Source organism: Astyanax mexicanus, chromosome 12 (genome assembly GCF_023375975.1).
Source record: "Astyanax mexicanus isolate ESR-SI-001 chromosome 12, AstMex3_surface, whole genome shotgun sequence".
Taxonomy (NCBI): domain Eukaryota; kingdom Metazoa; phylum Chordata; class Actinopteri; order Characiformes; family Acestrorhamphidae; genus Astyanax; species Astyanax mexicanus.
Window position 1 is genome coordinate 45992501 of NC_064419.1, and position 23586 is coordinate 46016086.

Here is a 23586-nt window from a genome sequence, read left to right on the forward strand (position 1 = left end):
ATCTTACACCTGTCGATCAATGAAATGACTCACTTCCGTTCATGTCTGTGAATTTACAGATCTGAATTATTTTAATACACATTTAAAAATGCTGTAATTTGATGTATTCTGAATTTAGTAAATCCCAGGTAGTTATAACTAAAGGACCATTAAGGATTCTATTTTCAGTAGTAACTCATAAATAACATGATCAAGATGTATCATCATCAGATATTAAGGAAACATCCTGCGTCTAAGCATTGGCAGTTCCTGACAGCAGAACTTCAGCCAGTATTTTCTTATTAGAACTGTGCAGTATGTCAGGGAATCTGCGTGGGATGTATCCTCTGAATCTGCTCACTGCCATTCCTCAAGTTCCATTTCCACACTCTAGGTTGGCAAGTATAGAACACACTGACCTCTTGCATGGCATGCATTTTTTATTTCCCTACTTCCCTATTACTTGGACTAATTGGCACCTGATTAGCATAAAAAAACAAAGAACTATCTTTTTACATGATGTAGTTTCTGAGAAAAATTATGTCCACATATGAGGACCTTAGTTTTATACTAGATTATGTGCAAAACATTTATTTTGTGCCTGAACACGGCAGCATTTTTTGTGTAAATAAAAGTAGAAACAACAATTGTACCCCTTTGAGCAGCAATATGGCTCTTTTGAAGTGCTGCTTAAACACGAAGACATAAAATAAAAAATAAAAAAACATTTACTGTATTTACTGTTCATTTTTGTTAATTCTGAACAAAATCAAAACAGTACGGTGTTAAACTCTTCGCCACCATTAGGTGACAGTATAATGGCCTCATACGAGGACACCAGGCCTTTATAAAGCAAACATTTAGTGTTGTGGTGTAGACAACCCAAAATATGATGTCCACACATGTGGACGCCAGGTCCCCCTTTTATTTATAATTTCTTATAACTGTAAATTTTAAACTTGTTCTGCATTGAGGATTAAATCTTTCTCTAAAGCTCTTTGAATTGCCTCTGAGTATAAAATGTGCAATCAAAAAAAACTTCCCTTGCTTCACTTTGCTTTATTGTGTGTGTGTGTGTGTGTGTGTGTGTGTGTGTGTGTGTAGGTCTATGTACTTACCACTTTGGCCGGCTGGTAGACTTGACCACCGGGGCCATGCCATCTCTGTACAGGCTCTTGGTCTTGCTGAAGTTTACGATGTTGAAGATGACCCTCTGAAAGCAGAGAACAAGAGACAGTTTGTTTGCTTTAAAGTTAAAAAGGGAGGCTCGCAGACATTTCTAAATCCTTTGACCTTAATAAGATGAAAAGGAACTACATTTGATCTGGAATTTGCCAAGAGATATTCCACCCCTGCTGGGAGATGTAGTCTAATTAACGACGATGCAATACATTAAAAGCTATTTTACACTGTGCATACAGTAGAGCTGTTATGGTATCGGTTAAATGTAGACATGGTGTTGTGCGGCGGTACATGCGTTAGAGCGTTCCCGTGCCGTGTCACAGTGAGTCTCATATGAGGGGAGTGTTAATGTGTATAATACATGCAGGGCGGTGGTGGAGGAACAGTAATAGGAAGAGGCAGAGTGAGCTGTGAACGTGGTGAAGCTGTGAACTCTGCTCTGCTAGTTTACGTGTGAACATGGCTGCCTATTCTCTTCTTCAGAGCACTAATAGTGTATAACAGGTCTGAACGGGGGTCCGCTAAAGACAAAGGAGCAGTAACCAGAGGTGGAAAAAGTACTGAAAAAGTGTAATTAAGTAAAAGTACCTTTACTTTGCTAAAATTCTACTCAAGTAAAAGTAAAAGTACCCATCAAAAAATCTACTCGAGTAAAAGTAAAAAAGTACTCAATTTAAAATGTACTTTGAGTAAAAGTTACGTAGTTACTTTTAATTATTTGATGTAAAAAAGTACAAATCATAAATTAAATAATTATTAAATTAAATAATTTGGACCTTTCAGGCAGTATTTGTTCAGACCACCCCATAAAACATTTTCAAGAACAAGTGGTATAGGTTTCTATGATTCATTTTTTTTCTTTACTGTTAAAAAGTTTGGTCATATATGTGACTATAAACTGTATTTTTATAGTTTAACACTTCAGTATTACTTTTTTAACTTGCAATTGCTATGCTTTAACTGCTATTTTTCATGTTTTTTTGTGTTTTTCTTTAACATTAAAGCAGAATGTTTAATGTTCTCAATAAAAACTTAAGGAATTATCATGAAAAACATGAAAACATACATGTTTTCGGCGCATACAATGTTGGTCGGTGCATGCGCAGTGCCGTGAAGCAGAACATATCAATGGGTAGCATAACTCGACAGAACACCGGTTCGCCCGAGCCGCACACACAAACCCCAGGCTACACTGATTCACACAGCGTCTCTCCCGCTAACCGTAATAAACACTGCTGGAAAAAGTTCAGCTGCGCTGCCATGGAGAACAAAACTATTTTTTTTTATATTCAGACAATTTGTTTTTTTTTTACTCAGTAAGGGCGAGTTTTCCAAACTAGCAAAGTAAATTACTTGTGTCAAAAAGAACTTAAAAAGTAGTAAAAGACTGGGACTGGGTGACACAAATCTCGATAAATAACTTTTTCCACCGTTATCCAGCTCAAAGTAGCTCCACACCTCCTTGATAGAATCCCTGACAGAGCCCTGCCATTAAAAACAAGACATTTCTAACTTTAAAAGTGCACAAGAAGCTGATTAAAAACACTGTTTACATACTATAACGCTATCTTAAGCTCAGACCACCACCATATTTGTATTGATAATGTCATAGACATGTATATACAGTACATAGACTCCGCATAGCATAGCAGCTGGTGCCAAGAGGCAGGCTATGTGGAGTCTATGTACTGTATATACATGTCTATGTCATTATCAGTACAGTGATGGTGGCGCTCTGAGCTGAAGCTGAAGCGTTATGAGATGTAAACAGTGATTTTTAATATAATAAGCTTCTTGTGAACTTTTTAAGTTATTAATGCCTTGTTTTAAATATCAGGGCTCTCCGGATTCTAGCAAGGAGGTGTGGAGCTACTTTGAGCTGGATAACGGTGGAAAAAGCAATTTATCAGGGCTTCAGACGTGTTTCCCAGTCTGAAGGGTGTTTGGACAAACTGTTAAAATTTCTGGATCTGGGAACGCTGTGGGAGAAGGGAGGTGTTCTATTCATCAAAGGTAAGAACTTTTATCATGTTTTACTACAGTAAAAGTCCATTGATGCTTTTTTAAAGGAGAACTCCAGTGTACAGAGTTTATGAATGAATCTACACTGATAGGCGTGGTGGTCTGGAAGTGAGGTATGTTTCTATTGTTGCAGTGGAAAACACAGGTGCACCACTGACCGATTAAAACCATGACAACAGTCATTCATTATAGAGTCCTTTCCTATAGGTGCGCCCATAGGTAATCACTGATCTTCAGTAAGGTTTGCTAACTATAGCTGGGTAATTTACCACCACAACTAGGAGTAGTCGAGACTGGGATTTTGTAAAATAAAAAGCAAAATAAATAACAAACTGCTGTATTCCATTGCAGTAGTAGGCAACAAGTCTGTTAAGGTTATTAAAACTAGAAAAAATGTGCAATCTGAGTCAGTTTTCAAGGCTTAAATAGTAATGGTTAGACTAATTGACAAATCTATCAATTAATCTGGTCTGATCTCACAAAAGAAGAGCTATTGTTACACAAACTGTTGGGTTAAAAGCTAAAAGTTCCCTAAAAGTAGTGCTGGCTATACATACATCTACGTTGAGCTGTTTTGGTGGCATGAGGGCTATTATCATTAAGATCAATACGATAACAGGCAGGTGGTTTTAATTTGGAAAACAAGTGTAATGTATTTTTTTAGTCATTTATGGTCAATAAAATCTGTGTAAAACAGTCAAAATCATCTCGCTTTTAATTTGGTTTTAATTTAGGAACATTATGTTGGCGCTAAAATGCTGAAATACTAAAATGCAGGAACAGACACAGTAAAGTAGGTTCTTTTTAGAGTAAAATTATTTATCTATGTAACTATACAGACAGTTCTACTGTCTGCACAATGATTAAGGTCAGACAGAAAATAAGACAGAGACTGAAATATATAAATTAGTGCGATGATAATATAACAAAGCCAACAACCAAGCTGTAAATGACTCTTATTGATGGAGCGTATCAAATGACCAACTAAGTCCAAGTGGTGGAAGTTAACAGTGTGCAGATGAAATCCTATTACAAACCCCCCTCCACTCTGTCACTCTCTCTCTCTTTCTCTCTCTCTCTTTCTCTCTCCATCCATTCCTCCATTCCCCTCCCCATCTGCAGGCAGCGGCTGCAGTCCCAGAAGCAGAGGATTGTGGTTGGGCTGAATCAGGCAGGGCTAAAATGACATTTAACTGATGTTCAGAGGCGAGGCAGGCTCCTGTAGCAGCTAGATAAGACCATTGCTGCTGGCATTTCAATTACACTTTTACTGCCCTGCACATCTGTCGCCAGCCTACTTTCACCAGTTTCTTCCACAGGCAAACACACCCTCATCCCCCTACCTTTGCATCACTTTGCTCTTTCTTCTTCTTTTTTAACCTTTTTCCCTTTTTTTGCGGGAGAATTCAGGACTGGACCGGATTGGACTACACTGGTGAAGCATGCCTCAAGGGCAGGTGTGGCTGGGTCTGCTGGCTCTAAAGGGAAGGGAAGTGAGTGCATTGTGTATATATATGTGTGTGTGTGTGTGTGTGTGTGTGTGTGTGTGTGTGTGTGTGTGTGTGTGTGTGTGTGTGTGTGTGTGCGTGCGCATGTGTCTACTCATAATAAACACCTCTGACCATTTCTTCCCAACAAATAACCACAACGTAGAAAAGGCCAGATTTCTCAAAGGTCAGGACTGAGTCTGCACGATATGAACAGACTGCTGGAATTGTAATTATTTTGCTATATATATTGCGATTATATTGTGATAAACCCAACGTTAGCAGTGTATTAAAATGCATTAGAGAATAATAATCTCAGTCAGGCCCAACACTGCACTGCATGATTACCATCTACAGAAAGAAAAAGAAAAATCTAATGTGATATGCAGTTTTAACACTTTTTTGACAAACACAGACATGCCAAAAAAAGTCATGGAAAAGCCAAGCAGATTATAAAGTGTTACCAGAATGCCCACATCTGTGCATGTTGTGAGGTGCTATCTTGTGAGAGTGATGTTGAGGTCCAACACTGGGAAGACTGCTCATAGCAACATTATGAGTTGGTAAGAGTTGGAGAGAGGCCTGAGAGTTAAGTTAGTCAGTGGGGATGGATGGATGGATGGATGGATGGATGGATAGTAAACTGATTATACAATGTTACCAGAATACCCACATCTGTGCAGGTTGTGAGGTGCTATCTTGTAAGTGATTTTCAGGTCCAACACTAGTGAGACAGCACATTATGTAAGTAGGTAGATGGATGGATGGATGGATGGATGGATGGATGGATGGATGGATGGATGGATGGATGGATAGATAGATAGTTAATCATGCTTCTAATGTTTGCTTTAGGCGAGTCACGATAGATAGATAGATAGATAGATAGATAGATAGATAGATAGATAGATAGATAGATAGATAGATAGATAGATAGATAGATAGATAGATAGATAGATAGATAGATAGATAGATAGATAGATTTGCGGCTGTAATAGTGTGAAATAATGCATATTTTTGAATCGCTACGATTATTTGTGTGGACCACGTCTTTGCCTGTGCAGCCTTTGTCCTGTGGGGGCATCCATACACTCATAACATCAAAAAACCATGGCGACACCCTTGTTCACTTCTAAATAGGCATCCTTAGTAGTGTACTTAGAGGCGACTCTTAATGTATGAAAATAGACTGGTTCATTGATATTGTGTCTTATAGTCTGAAATTTCCATTTTTTCTTGACTTTTCCAGGCCTTCAAGGCTAATTTTCATTACCATACGATTTTTAAAACATCAGTGCAGACATGGATAATAAAACCAAAAATCAACTAAAACTATAATCGAAATTGATTATAGTAAGCCTAAAATGAATCAGATCCCGAGAGCTCCATTGTGTCGGGCTAAATTACTGAATTAACTCTGAGCTGACATATTTATTAGTTCAAAATAGATTTTCTCCATCGATAAACAGAAACACAAAAATATGTAGAACAAATTTCCTTGACTTTTCCAAAACTTTCTGGGTATTTTTTTTTTCCAAAATTTATCCAGGCCTGGAAATTTATATTTTTATTTTTTTTTTCCAGGTTTTCATGACTGTATGAACCCTGCAAGTTGTCTTTAATAGACATTTAGTCGAATCTTAAACAGTTAGTTAAATGTTAGTTGATGATCTATGAGGTATCTATTATGGAACATCCTAATAAAGTGTTATCAGCTGTTTTATCTACAATATAGGCAAGAAAAAAGCTGCTCTCTTTCCCACCCATCATTCTCACTAGAAGTGAATCTGCTTGCTTGAGTCAAGCCTGAAGGTGACTCCTAATGCTTTTCCATTGTCAAAATTGATTTACAAACTGTACCTCCTTTCTTTTTTTTTTTTTTTTATAAGGACTGGACTGGTCACACCGCAGCTGCCATGAGCAATACCCCTCCATTGTCTGTCATCATTTTCCAGCAGTGTCTTCATCGACACTAATAGGGGGGTTAGTATGAGGTATGCACGGGGGGAGGTAGACGGAAAGCTAATTTCATCTCCAGCTCATTAAGAGAGAGAGTGGTATTCTGCACACACACACACAGAGCGTGCCATCGCTAGTGGCACCCTCGCTGTAGTTAAAGCAGCGTGTCTACACCGAGGGGAGCGATTTGGGCCCGCTCTCCCAGAGCAGCGCAGATTGTCCGAGGAGCCGCTCGCCCCGTAAATTTAATTACAGCTTGAGCAGGAGGAGCACATCAGCCTGTCTGAGATGTCATTTCCATCAGGCATGTCAAAGCCCCCTTCTCTGTTCATCAGAGGCAGCGCGGCGCCCAGGCCGCACCTGGGGCTCCGGCGCCACAGTGCGCTTAAACTGAGGGCGTGGGGGACCATAACTCACCACATATTAGCACACACACACAATTCTGCAGAACTCTTCATATTCACTGATGTGGGAGTGTGTGAGAAAAAATCATGCTTCTATGAGTTATTTTGAGCGAATCACAGTGGATGGATGGATGGATGGATGGATGGATAGATAAATGGATAGATAGATAGACAATCATGAGCATAGATGATAAACAGACAGACAGACAATAATGTTTCTGTAAGTATGTTTTGGGCAAGCAGATAGATAGATCATGATCCTATATGTTTGTTTTGGGCGAGTCACGATGGATGGATGGATGGATGGATGGATGGATGGATGGATGGATGGATGGATGGATGGATGGATGGATGGATGGATGGATGGATGGATGGATGGATGGATGGATGGATGGATGATAAACAGACAAACAGACAATAATGCTTCTATAAGTATGTTTTGGGCAAGTAGATAGATAGATGGATAGACAGACAATCATAATCCTATATGTTTGTTTAGGGCGAGTCACGATGGATGGATGGATGGATGGATGGATGGACAGATAGATGATAGACAGACAGACAATAATGCTTCTGTAAGTATGTTTTGGGCAAGTAGATAGATGGATAGACATGACAATCATGATCCTATTTGTTTGTTTAGGGCAAGTCACGATGGATGGATGGATGGACAGATAGATGATAGACAGACAGACAATAATGCTTCTATAAGTATGTTTTGGGCAAGTAGATAGATAGATGGATAGACAATCATGATCCTATATGTTTGTTTAGGGCGAGTCACGATGGATGGATGGATGGATGGATGGATGGATGGATGGATAATCATGATCCTATATGTTTTGGGTGAGTCACGATGGATGCATGGATGGATGGATGGATGGATCACCACATATTATAACACACATATCAGGCTTACTGACTTTTCACACTAGCGAATAGCACTGTTTACAAACTTAACTACCCTATACCCCACCAACAGTCTATTTTCATGACTTCCACCTGCATCGGTTAAATAGCAACGGTGCTTGTGAATATATCTACGCCGATGAGCATGGTGGTCTGGAAATAAGGTGTGTTCAGGTCATTTTCTGCCATATTGCTATCTTGGCAACCGAAAACACAGGTGCTCCACTGAATGAAATTAACCTAGGCCACATCAACAATAAACAGAATACAGAATAAAAATAGCATTGCTGTTCCTGTAAACGAGTTGCTCGTGCACCTGCACAGAGTGTGCTGCGCCGTTAAAATAGCAATCCACCAATCCATAGTCAGAGGGCTCCTGGCTCTTAAAGGTAATGATTAGCAAGTGACACGATGATTGATTTATTGCATGTTATACCCAAAACAGACCCATGATTAACTAAGAAAATGAGTACTTGTGTACTTTTCCCGATGTTAAGATAGCAAATACACGCTGTTGTTGACGGCTTGCCTATACATCCCCAAAATAAGGCCACTACTCAATGTCAGGAAGTTCTTTTGTTCTCATTTTTGAGACCTGTACGTTTTGCACCTGTGTGTCAAATATATCAATATTTACAAGACAAATTGTAAATAAAGTTCTAGTTAAAATTTCTCCAATATATTTGACAAAAAAGGCTTAATAAAATAAAAATGAAAAAACAGTAATGAAACAGGTTAAGTGTGGGTTTCCAAAGTTAGTTTGTACACACGGTGTGTTTAATTCTCCCTACATGCACTGATTACATTAATTTCAAATCATACTGTGTCACAGCGGGTTACGATCAACCCAACACACACACACACACACACAGACACACACACAAACTAAATTATATACTTCTATAGATGTAATAACCTCTGCACTGATCTGTGCAGATTCACTCACTTATTGATCAGTGACCAGGAGCAGAAATCCTTGACCTATGACCTCATCTCTCCTCAGCTGGGAGCGCGAGAGAGAGAGAGAGAGAGAGAGAGAGAGAGAGAAGCACTCTAAGCTTCTGGACTGAAATGACCTAGACGGGGCTCCAGAGCAGAAATAGCTGGATGTCAAACAGTGTTTGGGGCAAATGGTGTCTTTTGATACTGATCGATCTGCAGCGAGAGCCGCTCTGGGGAAAACACTGCTTAAAATACTTAACTGACTCCTCTAAATGGAGGAGGACATAAATAATACACTCTGACCTCCATAAAGCATGTTCTTAAAGAGAGGACACCGTGTACATGTGACATTGAATAATGCAGTATATATACTCTACACCGCTGGTGCGCGTGAAGACACACGGCATCTACTGCATATGAAATGATACGTACTATAGTATTCAAAATCACAGCGCTCACTCACAACTGCTCTTTCTCACAGGAAATGAGTGTACAGAGCAATGAAAAGAGATTGAGGAGGAGACTGAATGAAGAAATTATAGTTACTGGAATTTCCTTAAGCATAAAAGACAGAATTGTGAGGAGTATAAGTGCTCAATTCTTATACTATAAAAGGAATTGTTAGTTATGTTACAGGTTTAGAGGCTTACTTTGAGAACTGGCTTACAATGGAGCCACACAGCAAGAAAAATTGTCGATGGCCAATGAAAAACATGTGTTTCCAAATCAGCAACTTGCAAGAGATAAAACCTTCTTTACTTTAAATGGAAGTCATTGTAAAAAGAGTTTATTTCAGATCATTTTGGAGAATTTCTATTGGTCCATTCATCAATACATTTTGACACAGTGTGAGAATAGTGTGTTCAAAATATGGAGATACGTGTTTTTCACTGGACAGTGACGATATACAGAGGCCTTTAAATTGCCTTAAATACAGACTTTCACTTTAGACAAATTGAACAATAGTTGAGACTGGGTTGCAATGATTAGACGACATAATCGACAAAAGACGATTATAAATATTTGTTGACTCCAGATTTTATATATATTATATATTTACTCACTAAGTGCCCTATTTTATCAAACTATAGCACACTGGTCAGATTGTGCAGAAGGATTTAGGGCATGACTTTGGTATCCTGAGGGCATAAGAAAACACACCTTGCGCAGCTCAAAACCCACAAAAGCCATGCGTCAGTGTGTTACTTGCCATTTCCTTTAAAAGGCAGGTGAGCTCTGACTTTGGCGCGTTCGTATCTTAACAGTGCAGTGCTTTTGCTCATCTCAGCAGAGGAAACTGAGTGTGAAGATACACCAGCAGCTCATTTAAAGGAACAGCAAAATTAATTTATTCTTTATTCTGTTTATTGTTGAGTTATTGTAGTCAGGTTTGTGCTCTGCAGTGCGTCTGTGTGTGTATGTAATGAGCAGAGGCGTTTGCATGCTGGGCGCACCTATAGGAATGGACTCTGATGATTGACTGTTGTCAGGGTTTTAATGAATCAGTGGAGCTCCTGTGTTTTCCACCACCAAAATATATAGAAACACGCCAAAATTTGACCTGAACACACCTCACTTCCAGACCACCTCACCCAATAGTGTAGATTTATTCTGAAACGAAACTATTTCTAAACGCCATTTTAAAATAGAGTGAAAATAAACTCTGCAGCTTCCACATCCAGCTTTTACCTTAGCAATAAACAGAATAGAGAATAAAATAACATTACTCTTCTCTTAAATGAGCTGCTGGTGTATCTTCACAGTATGAACGAGCAGGTCAGTATCTGTCTCTGCTGAGACGCACAAAAGCGATGCGCTGTTAAGATACGAACGCGCCAAAGTCAGAGCTCACCTGGCTCTTAAAGGGAATGACTAGTAAAACACTGATTGGCTTATTTTATGTTACGCTCAAAACACACCAATGATTAATTAAGATAATTAGTATTTGGGCCGTATTTAAGTCATATTTAACAGAGTTTAAATCTTTAAGTTTTGCGTTCTAATGATACCAAAGACACACCGACATGCCTTAAATCAAACTGATGCACTATAGATAGCTAAAATATGGCCCTGAGAATAAAACGAATTCAAAATCACCTTTCAAAATAAACGCTGCCCTGTGCATTAGATTTGAATAAAGCAATAGCTGACTGGCTTGTTTGAAATGCACGCTGCTTAAAAAGGCAGAATTAATGATTTAGAATAATTATACAGTTAAACATACCACACAGTACATTTATACAGTACAGTTTAAGTGTAGTGGTGCTTTAAGAAAGTGAGTGCAGGTTTCACAGTGATGCACTGACCTCTGGGTAACCTGGGCCTGACACATGGGAGCTGGGGAAAAGTGTGAAGCCAGAAAACAGCCAAGACGCCAGGGCCTATCACACGGCCAGGAGAGGACAGGTCTGAACTTATGTGTGTGTGTCTCTCTCTCACTCTCTCTCTTTCTCTCTCTCTCTCTCTCTCTCTCTTCCTCTCTCTCTCTCTCTCTCTCTCTCTCGCTTTCTCTCCTGTTAGATCTGACATGCTGCCAGTGTCATGTGCTGTTTGGGTCTCTGAAGGGGGTTATGACCTCTGGTTACAACGTGACAATGTCAAGGCACCCCCTCCCCTAACACACACACACACACACACACACGCCTGTTCTCAAAATACAATCAGCTTCAGAAACATCTCATCTCCACCTCAATTGTTTTTAGAGAAAAAGAGAGAAAAGGTATTTCAGGTATTTGGTGATTGGTATATAATGTTTATACTTCCCTACATCCAATCACAATCAGATTCACTCTATCTGGATGGAGAGATTTATCTGGATAGGGGTTTTATTGAACGGTGAGAAGCCGGAATGAAAACGAGCTGAAATGAAATAGGAGTAACGAGGCTGTTTTTATTCAAATTTAAGGAGTAGAAAGTTCAGATAATTATGTGAAAATATGTGTAAAATAATTACTCCAGTAAAGTATAGAAAGGAGGTTATGATATCAGGTTACAACGTGACAATGTCAGGGCACCCCCTCCCCTAAAACACACACACACATGCACACACACACACACACACACACACACACATAGTGCCTGTTCTCAAAACACAATCAGCTTCTGACACACCTTGTCTCCACCTCTTTTTTTTTTGATGTATTAGATGAATGAAATATGTATATATCTCTCATTTAATCACAATCAGATTCACTCTATCTGCTGGATGGAGAGATTTATCTGGATAGGATTTGATATTTTTAAATAGTAAGGAATAGAAAGTTGCAGATAATTATGAGAAAATGTAGTTAAGTTAAGTTAAAAGTAGAGTAGAACTTAAAAGTTGTCTGAAAATAATTACTCCAGTAAAGTGTAGGAAGTAGGTTGTACTGGTACTACTTCCTCTAACACACACACACACACACACACACACACACACACACTGTCATGTCTGGTGCTGAAAGCACGTCTGTGTCTCCCACATCCAGCTCTATATGCGATTCTCACAGTAACAACTACAATACCCAGAACGCACCACTCCATGACACAACACACACTCCCGATCACATGACACGTCACATGACGCCACCAGGAAGTCCCGAGTACTGATTACTCTGTGTATTTAAGGACCATGCTCACACTCACACCTCGCCGAGTATCTGTTTGGTAAATCCTACAATACAAAGCGTTTCTCTTGCCCTTGCTATTCTTCGTGTATGATCTTGTTTTTGTTTTCTACCGACTTTGATTTTTGCCTGCTCCCTTGTGTTGGATTACCGTGTATGACCTGGACTGTTTATTGTACTCTGGATTTTTGCCTACCCTGTGATACTGCCTACCCGTGTATGAACTCTGGACTGTCCTCCGGTTATGGTATGGTTTCTCTACACTGTGCATTTTTGGTACTGACCCTGTTTCTGTTGACTACCCCTGTCTACTCTATAACTTTAATAAAAGTTATTTTATTGTATCTGCACCAGTCTCATTCCTGTCTGGCCCTGACAAGATACTCGGCCGTAATGACAGAGACTGCGGATACAGAGTCTATTAAGTCTGGTTTGGCTAACCAGGGTCGGCTTTTAGGTCAGCACCAGCAAACACTCGCTGGTGTGACTCAAGCTGTTGACGAGCTAGCACGCCACCAGGTTAACCAACAGCAGCAGCTAGCCGAGATTATGAGTCACCTCCGGGGTTTGTCACCCCAGAACCCTAGCCCAGTGGTTAGCCCTGTAGCCAGCCCTAACAAAACCACTATTCCCTTTTTCACTGTGTGTAAACCCGAAGTCTATGACGGTAACACTGAGAAGTGTAATGGATTTCTGCTCCAGTGCTCCGTGTTTTTCAGCAACTCACCTCCTGCTTCTGATAAAGCTAAAATCGGGTTTATAATTTCTCGGTTGTCTGGCAAGGCTTTGGACTGGGCTACAGCTATTTGGGAGAACATTTCTGAATCCAGCTACGACACTTTTTTGTCTATTTTTCGCAGCGTTTTTGATCATACACGCTATGGGCAATCTAGTGGAGAGCTTCTGATTACCTTGAAGCAAGGTAAACTATCTGTGGCAGCCTTTGCGCTGGAGTTCCGTACGTTAGCTGCTAGCAGCGGTTGGAACGACCCTGCTCTCATCTCCATGTTTCGACACGGACTTAACCCCGAGATTCAAAGAGAACTTGCATGCAAGGACGACTCACTCACCCTGGATCAGCTGATCGCTCTGTCTATCCGTCTGGATCAGCTCCTTTCCCGTAAGCCCAAAGCTGTTAGCCACACTCCTGCGGTTCGCCCTGCACTACTCCAGTCCGGGAATCCAGTTCCGGAATTTGCGCCTGCACCCATCTCTGAACCCATGGATATCACACGATCCAGACTATCCGTCGCTGAGAGGCAGCGTCGCATGCGCCTTCACCTGTGCCTCTATTGTGGTGGTTCAGGTCATCTGAGGGCTAACTGTGAACTCCGGCCCAATTCTGCTCAAGCGTCTGCTCTGGGACAGCGCGTGGAGAGTACTCCACGCGCTAACGTGGTATGTACCCCAGTTTCTGAACTTAAAGAAAAATGTTTCATGTTGCCTGTTATTATTACCACTCCAACGGATGTGTTTTGTGTCTCAGCGCTTGTAGATTCTGGGTCGGAGGGGAACTTTATCAGCCTGGACCTGGTGGAGGAGCACGCCATACCCACGAAAGTTCTCCCCAAGTCGATCTCCATCCATGCCATCGATGGAAAGACTGTACGCTCCAAACCTGTGACCCTGCAGACTCTTCCTCTCACCCTTCAAGCCAGCGCTCTACATGTGGAACAGCTCTCTCTCTATGTGCTCCCACGCACGGAACATCCACTGGTTTTGGGAGCGCCATGGCTAAAGACACACGACCCCGTCATTTCATGGAGCCTGGGAGACATCACTGCCTGGTCTCCTTTCTGTCGTGAGAACTGTTTATCTTTAAATTCACTCTCTTTGCAATCTACCTCTGTTGAAAGCCCTAATTCTGTAGATACCCCTGCTATTCCCTCCGAGTACTATGATTTTTCTGATGTGTTTAGTAAAGCTAAAGCTACCGAGTTACCTCCGCATCGCCCCTATGATTGCTCTATTGATTTAATAGAGGGTTCTGTACTGCCCAAGGCTCGTGTGTACCCATTGTCTCGTGATGAGGAGAAGGCTATGGAAGAGTATGTTAGTGAAGCTCTTGCGCAGGGTTTCATTCGCCCATCCAAATCCCCTGTTGGTTCCGGTTTCTTCTTCGTGAAGAAGAAGGATGGGGGTTTGAGACCCTGCATAGATTACAGAGGCTTAAACGACATTACCAAAAAGTTCGCTTACCCGCTCCCGTTAATCCCAGCAGCTCTAGAACAGTTACGTAATGCCGTGTACTTCACCAAACTCGATCTCCGTAGTGCTTATAACCTCATTCGCATCAGGGAAGGTGATGAATGGAAAACAGCGTTTTCCACCACCAACGGCCATTATGAATACCTGGTCATGAGTTACGGTCTCGCTAACGCCCCAGCCATCTTCCAGTCGTTTATGAATGACATATTCCGCGATTTAATTAATCACTCCGTTGTCCTTTTTATAGACGACATCCTTATCTACTCACCAGATCTTCACACACACATCCAGCATGTCCGCCAAGTTCTCCAGCGCTTGAGAGAACATAGCCTGTTTGCCAAAGCCGAGAAATGTGAGTTCCACACTCAAAGGGTCACATTTCTCGGCTATGTTATCAGTTCCTCCGGTGTCCTTATGGACGATGAGAAAGTAACTGCCGTTACTAATTGGCCTGTGCCCCAGACCATTAAAGAACTCCAGCGATTCCTTGGCTTCGCTAATTTTTATAGGCGGTTCATCCGTAACTTTAGCTCCATTGCTGCGCCCCTTACTGCTCTCACTAAGGGGGCTGCTAAAATCCTGAAGTGGTCAACCGAAGCGGATCGCGCTTTTAGTGAGCTGAAAGCTGCGTTCACTTCAGCCCCTGTACTGTACTTAGGCACCCTAATCCCGAGTTTCCCTTCGTAGTGGAAGTGGACGCTTCCGAATCGGGTGTTGGCGCGGTTCTCTCTCAGCGTAGTGGGTCGCCACCCAAATTGTTTCCTGTAGCCTTCTTCTCACGCAAGCTTTCCCCTGCGGAGCGTAACTATGGGATAGGGGATAGGGAACTTCTTGCTGTGAAATTAGCTCTAGAAGAATGGCGTCACTGGCTGGAGGGGTCCGTTCATCCGTTTACTGTGTATACTGATCACAAGAATTTGGAATACCTCCGCACGGCTAAACGACTTAATCCGAGACAAGCACGTTGGTCTCTTTTTTTCTCTCGATTTAACTTCTCGATCTCGTTCCGTCCTGGAAACCGTAATACTAAAGCTGATGCGCTGTCCAGGGTTTACAGCACTGTGGACAGCGCATCCCAGCCCCAGGAGGCTGAACGCATTCTTCCTCCCTCTGTTCAGATAGCAGCCATTCAATGGGAGTTAGACGATCAGATTCGCCAAAGTAACGCTAATCAGCCCAATTCTGAGGACTGTCCTCAGGGTAAAACGTTCGTACCCGTCCAGTTTCGAGACAGGCTCATCACCTGGGCTCATTCCGCTTTAACTTCTGGTCATCCTGGTGTCACACGCACGTTACAATTACTCTCTGCCCGTTACTGGTGGGATTCTATGCGTGCTGATGTTCACTCATTCGTTACCTCCTGCTCTGTCTGTGCGCAATGTAAAACGCCTAAAACCCTTCCAGCCGGTAAGCTACTACCTCTCCCTGTACCTGAGAGACCTTGGTCGCATATTGCTGTTGATTTTGTTACTGATCTGCCTGTATCTGAGGGTTATACTACAGTTCTCACTGTTGTTGATCGTTTCTCTAGAGGGGTTAAATTTATTCCATTCCCAGCTCTGCCTACTGCCTTCCAAACTGCTCAAGCTATTTATATGCATGTATTTAGACACTTTGGTATTCCCGAAGATATTTTGTCTGACCGTGGTCCTCAATTTACCTCTCGTGTGTGGAAGGCATTTTTTGAACATCTCGGTGTACATGTCAGTCTCACTTCTGGGTTCCACCCTACATGTAATGGTCAATGTGAGAGGGTTAATCAGGAACTCGGGAAATTCCTCCGCACATACTGCTTCAAACATCCCACTGATTGGTCACAATACCTCGTCTGGGCTGAAATTGCCCAAAACTCCCTAGTTAACACTACCTCTGGCCTCACCCCCTTTCAGTGTGTTCTGGGTTTTCAGCCTCCTCTAGCTCCTTGGACAGCGGTGTCCACTGATGTGCCGGCTGTGGATGAATGGATGAAGCGCAGTGAGCAGGTGTGGGAAGACACGCATCGTAAAGTCTCTGAGGTACTGCGCGTGTACAAGGAGCGTGCTGACAAGCACCGTGGTGACAACCCAGACTACCAACCAGGAGATCGGGTGTGGCTCTCTACCCGGGACTTTAGGTTTGAGGGTAGTTGTAGAAAGCTCCTGCCTAAGTTTATTGGTCCTCTTAAGATTTTGTCACGTATTAATGAAGTTACTTACAAGGTGGAGTTACCCCCTCAGTATCGTATTAATAATTCTTTTCATGTATCTCTCCTCAAGCCTATGGTCCCGGGTCCGCTCGCTGACGCTGCACCGGATGATGTTCCACCCGCGGCTGTGGAGGGGGAGGGGTCGTCCACGTATGCTGTCCGGGAGGTGCTGGATTCACGCAGACGTGGGGGTGTACTCCAATACCTTATCGATTGGGAGGGGTATGGTCCGGAGGAGCGTTGTTGGGTGGCTGCCAAAGACATGCTGGACCCTGCCTTGCTCGTGGAGTTTCATGCTCGTTTTCCTGGTAAGCCTGCTCCTAGGCCCCGTGGACGTCCCAAGCGTCCTCCGACCTCCTCTGCTCCAACTCGTCGGGTTTCTCGCTCGGGTGAGCCCCGTCTGTCTGGCACCTCCGCTCCGACACCTGCACCTCCCGCTGGTACTCCCTGTCCGCCGGGTGGTCGTCGTCGGGGTCGGCCCCGATCTGCCTCCGCTCCGGTCCCTCAGGGGGAGGGTACTGTCATGTCTGGTGCTGAAAGCACGTCTGTGTCTCCCACATCCAGCTCTATATGCGATTCTCACAGTAACAACTACAATACCCAGAACGCACCACTCCATGACACAACACACACTCCCGATCACATGACACGTCACATGACGCCACCAGGAAGTCCCGAGTACTGATTACTCTGTGTATTTAAGGACCATGCTCACACTCACACCTCGCCGAGTATCTGTTTGGTAAATCCTACAATACAAAGCGTTTCTCTTGCCCTTGCTATCTTCCGTGTATGATCTTGTTTTTGTTTTCTACCGACTTTGATTTTTGCCTGCTCCCTTGTGTTGGATTACCGTGTATGACCTGGACTGTTTATTGTACTCTGGATTTTTGCCTACCCTGTGATACTGCCTACCCGTGTATGAACTCTGGACTGTCCTCCGGTTATGGTATGGTTTCTCTACACTGTGCATTTTTGGTACTGACCCTGTTTCTGTTGACTACCCCTGTCTACTCTATAACTTTAATAAAAGTTATTTTATTGTATCTGCACCAGTCTCATTCCTGTCTGGCCCTGACACACACACACACACACACACACGAAGTGCCTGTTTTATTTTTATATAGTAAGGACTAGGAAGTTAAGTAAAGAAAGAGGGTACCACTTTAAAATAAGACTATTTATAAGGGGTTATAAATGGTTTATAATTAGTTTATTAATAGTTACTAATTAGGTTGTAAATGCCTTAAAAATCATTAATAATCAGTTATAACACATACGTAGAAAGAGCAACAATTACCTGTTGTTTGCCAAATAGTGCACGCACAGCCGTCTATACTGTTGCTCTTTCTGCGTATGTGTTATAACTGATTATTAATGATTTTAAGGCATTTACAACCTAATTATTAACCATTAATAAACTAATTGTAAACCATTTATAAACACTTTATAAAGGTAGTCTTATTTTAAAGTGGTACCAAAAAGATACTTGTGGGAAAACATAACTTAAGTTAAAAGTAGACTAGAAGTTAAAAGTCGCCGGAAAAATAATTACTCCAGTGAAGTATAGGAAGGGGGTTATGACCTCTGGTTAAAAAATGACATCGTCAGGGCATCCCCTCCCCTAAAACACACACACACACACACACACACACACACACAGTGAGAACGGTGAGTGTCGGTTCTTAAAACACAATCACACCTCGTCTCCTCCTCATATTTCCAGAAAAAGAAAGAGAGGGAAATTTCAGATACTGACTATTGATCAGCAGCAGGCCTGCTGAGCACTGTTTAAATGTCAGATTTTAATTTCCTCTTATTCAAACAGGCCTCGGCAGTGAGATCAGATAGCAGCAGGTTGTGACAGTCTTTTTAAGGCAGAGAAAACCAGGGACCTTTTGTTTGCAGAGGCATCCGCGAGCCTTTTGTACAGGAATCCTTTATTCCGCCCAAGAACCAGGAAGTGGGCGCTTTCGGCTTGTTTGGTGAAAGGCAATCTATTGCTCCATTGTGCAGGAGCAAGGCTCGACTCGCACCGGTTTAATTAGGCCTTTCCCCGTGCACTGAGTGACAGGCCGACAAAATACAGCCGGCACAATGCGAGAGGTCACACTCACTGAGACAATGATGCCTGGAGAGTTACAAAAGCAGTCCATTAACCTACTGAAGGCTCTCGGCACAGCCATTCAAATAAAACTCGGCCTATGAGGGGAAACTGTGAATGTGTACGTACTGCTGTATATCATTAACTCGACACATCAAGTGTGTGAGAGTGTAGGTAGGTAGGTGGGTGATTTTACTCATACCTGCTGTTTTAACTTAATTCACAATACTAGCTAGATGTCGCAAGTGTCGACACCTTGCTTGGATGTTATAATCATCTGCAGAAATCTTTGGATAGCACTTATGACAGTAATAAACATTTTAAATAGTATAAGTAATGTCTTTTTTTTTGTCTTTGTTGGACATTACTATATTTTAATTATAAGGCCTAATATGTGACACTAGTAAGGAACAGGGGTGTCACCATGTTTTACTTCTAATCCACCCAGTGGCAAGACCTGTAAATCTAACCCAAGTTAAGTAAACAAAACAGAAATCAGTCCAACGAGTGCTTGATGTTAATCTTCACAGATTTCTCTCTTAAAAACTGTTTATTTGCGTGAGTAAATCGCTTATTTAGTTTGTTTACAGTAAGCTTAGATTTGTAGATTTCCACTAGCGCTAGCCACGGTTAGCAGCTAATGCCAACCAACAGCGCTACACTGAGGAACCCTGAGCGTTCCGGTAAGCCAGGGCAATATTAGCTAGCGGTTCATCACACATAGCTTGTTTTCACACGGTAAACACGCAGGCAACAGGCCGATAATCATCACTTCTGAACGGCAAAAGAGCTAACGCTTAGCATGGTTAGCTTAGGTAATGCTAACCCCGCTGCCGGGGTTAGCAGCAGACTACAGGCTGATAATACTCACCTCCCAAGGGCAAAAAAGCTAGCAGTTAGCGGCTAAAGCTAATACTGCTCCAGTCTTGAATATCTGTGCTGGAGAACTGTGGCTTTACTGCTCCTTAATACCGGACTGGTAAAATTCATACAGAAGGCCCACTGGATTTTAAGGCAAGCTGAAGATTTTTGGGAAAATTAAAGGATGTTAAGTGCGCCTTGTAGTGCAAAAAATACGGTAAAAATGTTGCAAAGATTAATAAGGTCTTAACTAGTGTCAAATAATAATTAGCTGAGACATTTTAGGCCCTATCCTACACCCTGGGCAAAGCACATTGTGATGCTGCGAACAGTCTATTTTTACGACTTCCGCCTGTGTTGTTTAAATAGCAATGGGGCTTACAAATATATCTGCGCCAAAGTAAGAGGTTGTGGTCTGGAAATAAAGTGTGTTCAGGTACATTTTCTTCCGTTTTGTTATCTAGGCAGCGGAAAACACAGGTGCACCACTGACTGATTTGAACCATGACAGCAGTCACCCGTCAGATGCTCATTGCTATCTTGGCAATGCAGGTGCGTCTCACATGCTGACTTATAGAGGCACTTGATTTACCAGAGCTTCATACCTGGGCTGTTTCTTTGGGTTCGGGTGGATACTATGCTTCCTACCCACCCAGGTGCATAAATAGTTAGCTCCACCCCAGCCTTCCACATACAGCAGGATCTATAGCCAATGCCAAATCATTACATTTTTGTCCAAATTGAAGTTTTCATCTTCTACGATTGCCTACAGAGTTATTTGCTAGAAATGGCTACAATATCACAATTACAATATCTTGTTAAATACCCAGTAAAATTGGCTTCACATATCATTTTCTCACTCCCAAGACTTTAGCGTTTTATTTTTAACCTAATCCAGAACATTCAGGTCATAAATTGGTGAAGTTTGTGCAATCTATTGCTTTAAGTTTATTCACCTCTCACAGCTACAGCAGTGATAATCATACATCCAGCCTTTCTGGAGCACGGTGTTCTCTCTGTCAGTGTAAAAGTGCAAGAGAGAGCACGAGAGAAAGAGAGAGAGGGGAAAAGAAAGAGAGAGAGAGATGAATAAAATAACACCAAGCTCTATCTTGGAGTTCCTCCTGCTCTAAAACCACAGAGTTCATTTACTCAGCAGCCTCTCTCTCTCTTTCTCTCTCTCTCTATGGTCTTTCTATCTCTCTCTCTGTTTTTTATCTCCCTCATACGTTCTGTTTCTTATTCTCTCCCTCTCCCTCTCTCTTTTTCTCTCTCTCTCCCCTCTATCTTTCACTCGGGGTCTCCTGTCATGCTGCAGGGGAGAGGTGGAATTGTCAGAAGTGATGGATGACTATCAACCTTCTGCTGTCTCCCACTCCGCTCCTCCGAGATTTACACAGCCGCCGACTAGCAGGCATGAAAACCAATCTCTCTTTATATTCCTCTCCTTCCCTCGCTCTCTCGCTCGCTCTCTCGCTCGCTAGCCGTCTTCTCCCTCCCTTTCTCTCTCGCCGCTATCTATCCATCTATTTCCTCCTCTCGCTTCTTTCCTATTCTATTATCTTAAGCCATTTCGTCCAGCGATGAAGGACTTGCGAGAACATCGTATATCTATGCACCCAATCAACTGCGCTCGTTCCTGGCTAGTTCTGCCGAACAGCCGGTGACATGTTTTGGACGTGGCTATAAATCGTCCGCCTTCTATGACAAGCCCGGTTGCCTCCCCCTCTCTTTTTCTCTTTCTCTCTTTCTCTTATTCCCTCCGTTCCATTTCGTTTAGTTTCGCTCTGTTCCGTTCCTTTCCCCCCCCCCCTCAGCACACCACGACGTAGTGTCTGCGCATCTAAACGTTGTAATTATAACAGCAGAAAAAGGTGCCACTGCGGGCTAATTGCGCTCTCAAAATAGTAATTGCTTTATTATCATGACTATTTTGGCGAGTGTAATGATCGTTAGAAGGCATTATGTTAATGCAATTAAGCCGTTGCATTATTGTTCTTCCCCTTTCTAATTGGGGCTATCTCACAGGGCACATTCCTTAAATACACTCGCTGATAGATTTAAATTGTGCTTCGAGAGCGAGGGACCAAGGAGGAACAGAAGAAGAAGAGGAGGAGTAGGAAGAAGGAGGGGACGAGATCGGGGATAGACTAAACAAACACACACACACACAAATACACACACAAACACACTCACAAATAAGCAGTGTCAAATTGTCCTTGGAGCCTTCAAATGTCACCAAAGGTTACCAAAACGCAATTTGCGACAAATAAAAACAGACAGCAATGCATGATAATAAATGTGAATAGGCTGCAGCCTGTGAACTCCATCTCCCACAATCCTTAACACCTCCCCTCTAATAAGCGCCCGCCCCCGCGCTTAAACCACAACCACATGTGGAGGCTATTCAAATCGCAGGCCACATTATCAGCATCTGTGGGCTGCAGCAGCAGAAGCAGATTTAAAAAAAAAAAAAAAATTACAGCACAGAGGCAGTGGGTGTGACCTCGGCCATTTTTGGCCATTTCTGGAAGTTTTTGGCCACCCTTGGAGCATTTTTATAACAGATGCATATCGTCCGACAACTACAAAAAATAAATAGATAATAACAAATAAAATAAAAATAACATTATATATTATTTAGGAATTTATTTATTTTTTCCTCCATTGACTATTATTATTATTATTATTATTACTATTTACATCATTTATTTATTTTAATTTTCTTTCTCTACCATTAATTACTAAATCACTCTCTACTAACACATCCTTACCTATATCCGTTTGATTGTGTTGTTTTTTCACTTACTATTTTCTTTCTCTTTTTTTCTCGAGTTTATATATATACATACATTGATTCCGCATAGCCTCCCTCCTGGCTCCAGCTGCTTCTAAGCTGAGTCTATGTATATATATGTCTATGTCATTTATATATTATCTATGTCAGTAATGGTGGCGCTCTGAGCTGAAGCTAGCGTTATGGGATTTAAACAGTGGTTTTTAATAAGCTTCTTGTGCACTTTTTAAGTAATTAATGTCTCGTTTTAAATGTCAGGGCTCTCTGGATTCTAGCAAAGAGGTGTGGTGCTACTTTGAGCTGGAAAACGGTGGAAAAAACGATTTATCGATTTATTATGTAAACCAGTCTGAAGGGTGTTTGTTGGACAAACTGTAAAAATTTCTGGCTCTCTGAACGCTGTGGGAGAACGGAGGTGTGCTATTCATGGAAGGTAAGTACTTTTTATCATGTTTTACTACAACAAAAGTCCAAGTTCTCCTTTAAGTATACCAATATATCCTTCCAGTGCTATAAGAGACACATGCAGAAAGCTCCTGCTCTCCAGTTTATGCCCGTGACCGACCCACAACACGCCCTCCGCCAGGCTAAATCGGACGCATTCATGCTTTTCATTCATATCGCGGAACTCATTAAATTCTAATGGACTTAGCGAGAGAAACCCAACTTTTCTCTGGAAATTGGAATCCTATTGTGAAGTGCTGCCTGGGATTATTTATTTATTTACTTATTGGGTGTTGACTTGTCTTTCTATTTTAACTCAGCAGGGTGGGAGAGAGCGTGATTACCCAACAGCCTGCAGCACATCCAGCAAATTTAGACTTGAGTGAGAGTTGAAGAACACCATCACACGGGGTTAGAGCACGCTCTCACACACACAGAGAAAGAGAGAGAGAGAGCGAGAGAGAGAGAGAGAGGTGCTGAGATGCTTCGGTTAAATGCTTT

The 23586-nt window shown here is 42.1% G+C and overlaps 1 protein-coding gene across 1 annotated transcript in view; it reads right to left on the reverse strand.

Annotated features, from left to right (window-relative positions):
• The window catches only part of agbl4 (AGBL carboxypeptidase 4), a 678742-nt gene that overhangs the window by 429303 nt on the left and 225853 nt on the right, over positions 1-23586 (reverse strand). Inside the window, exon 4 of the mRNA XM_049486062.1 lies at positions 1098-1192. Within this exon, the coding sequence (XP_049342019.1) occupies positions 1098-1192 (95 nt within the window). The remainder of the gene's footprint in view (positions 1-1097; positions 1193-23586) is intronic.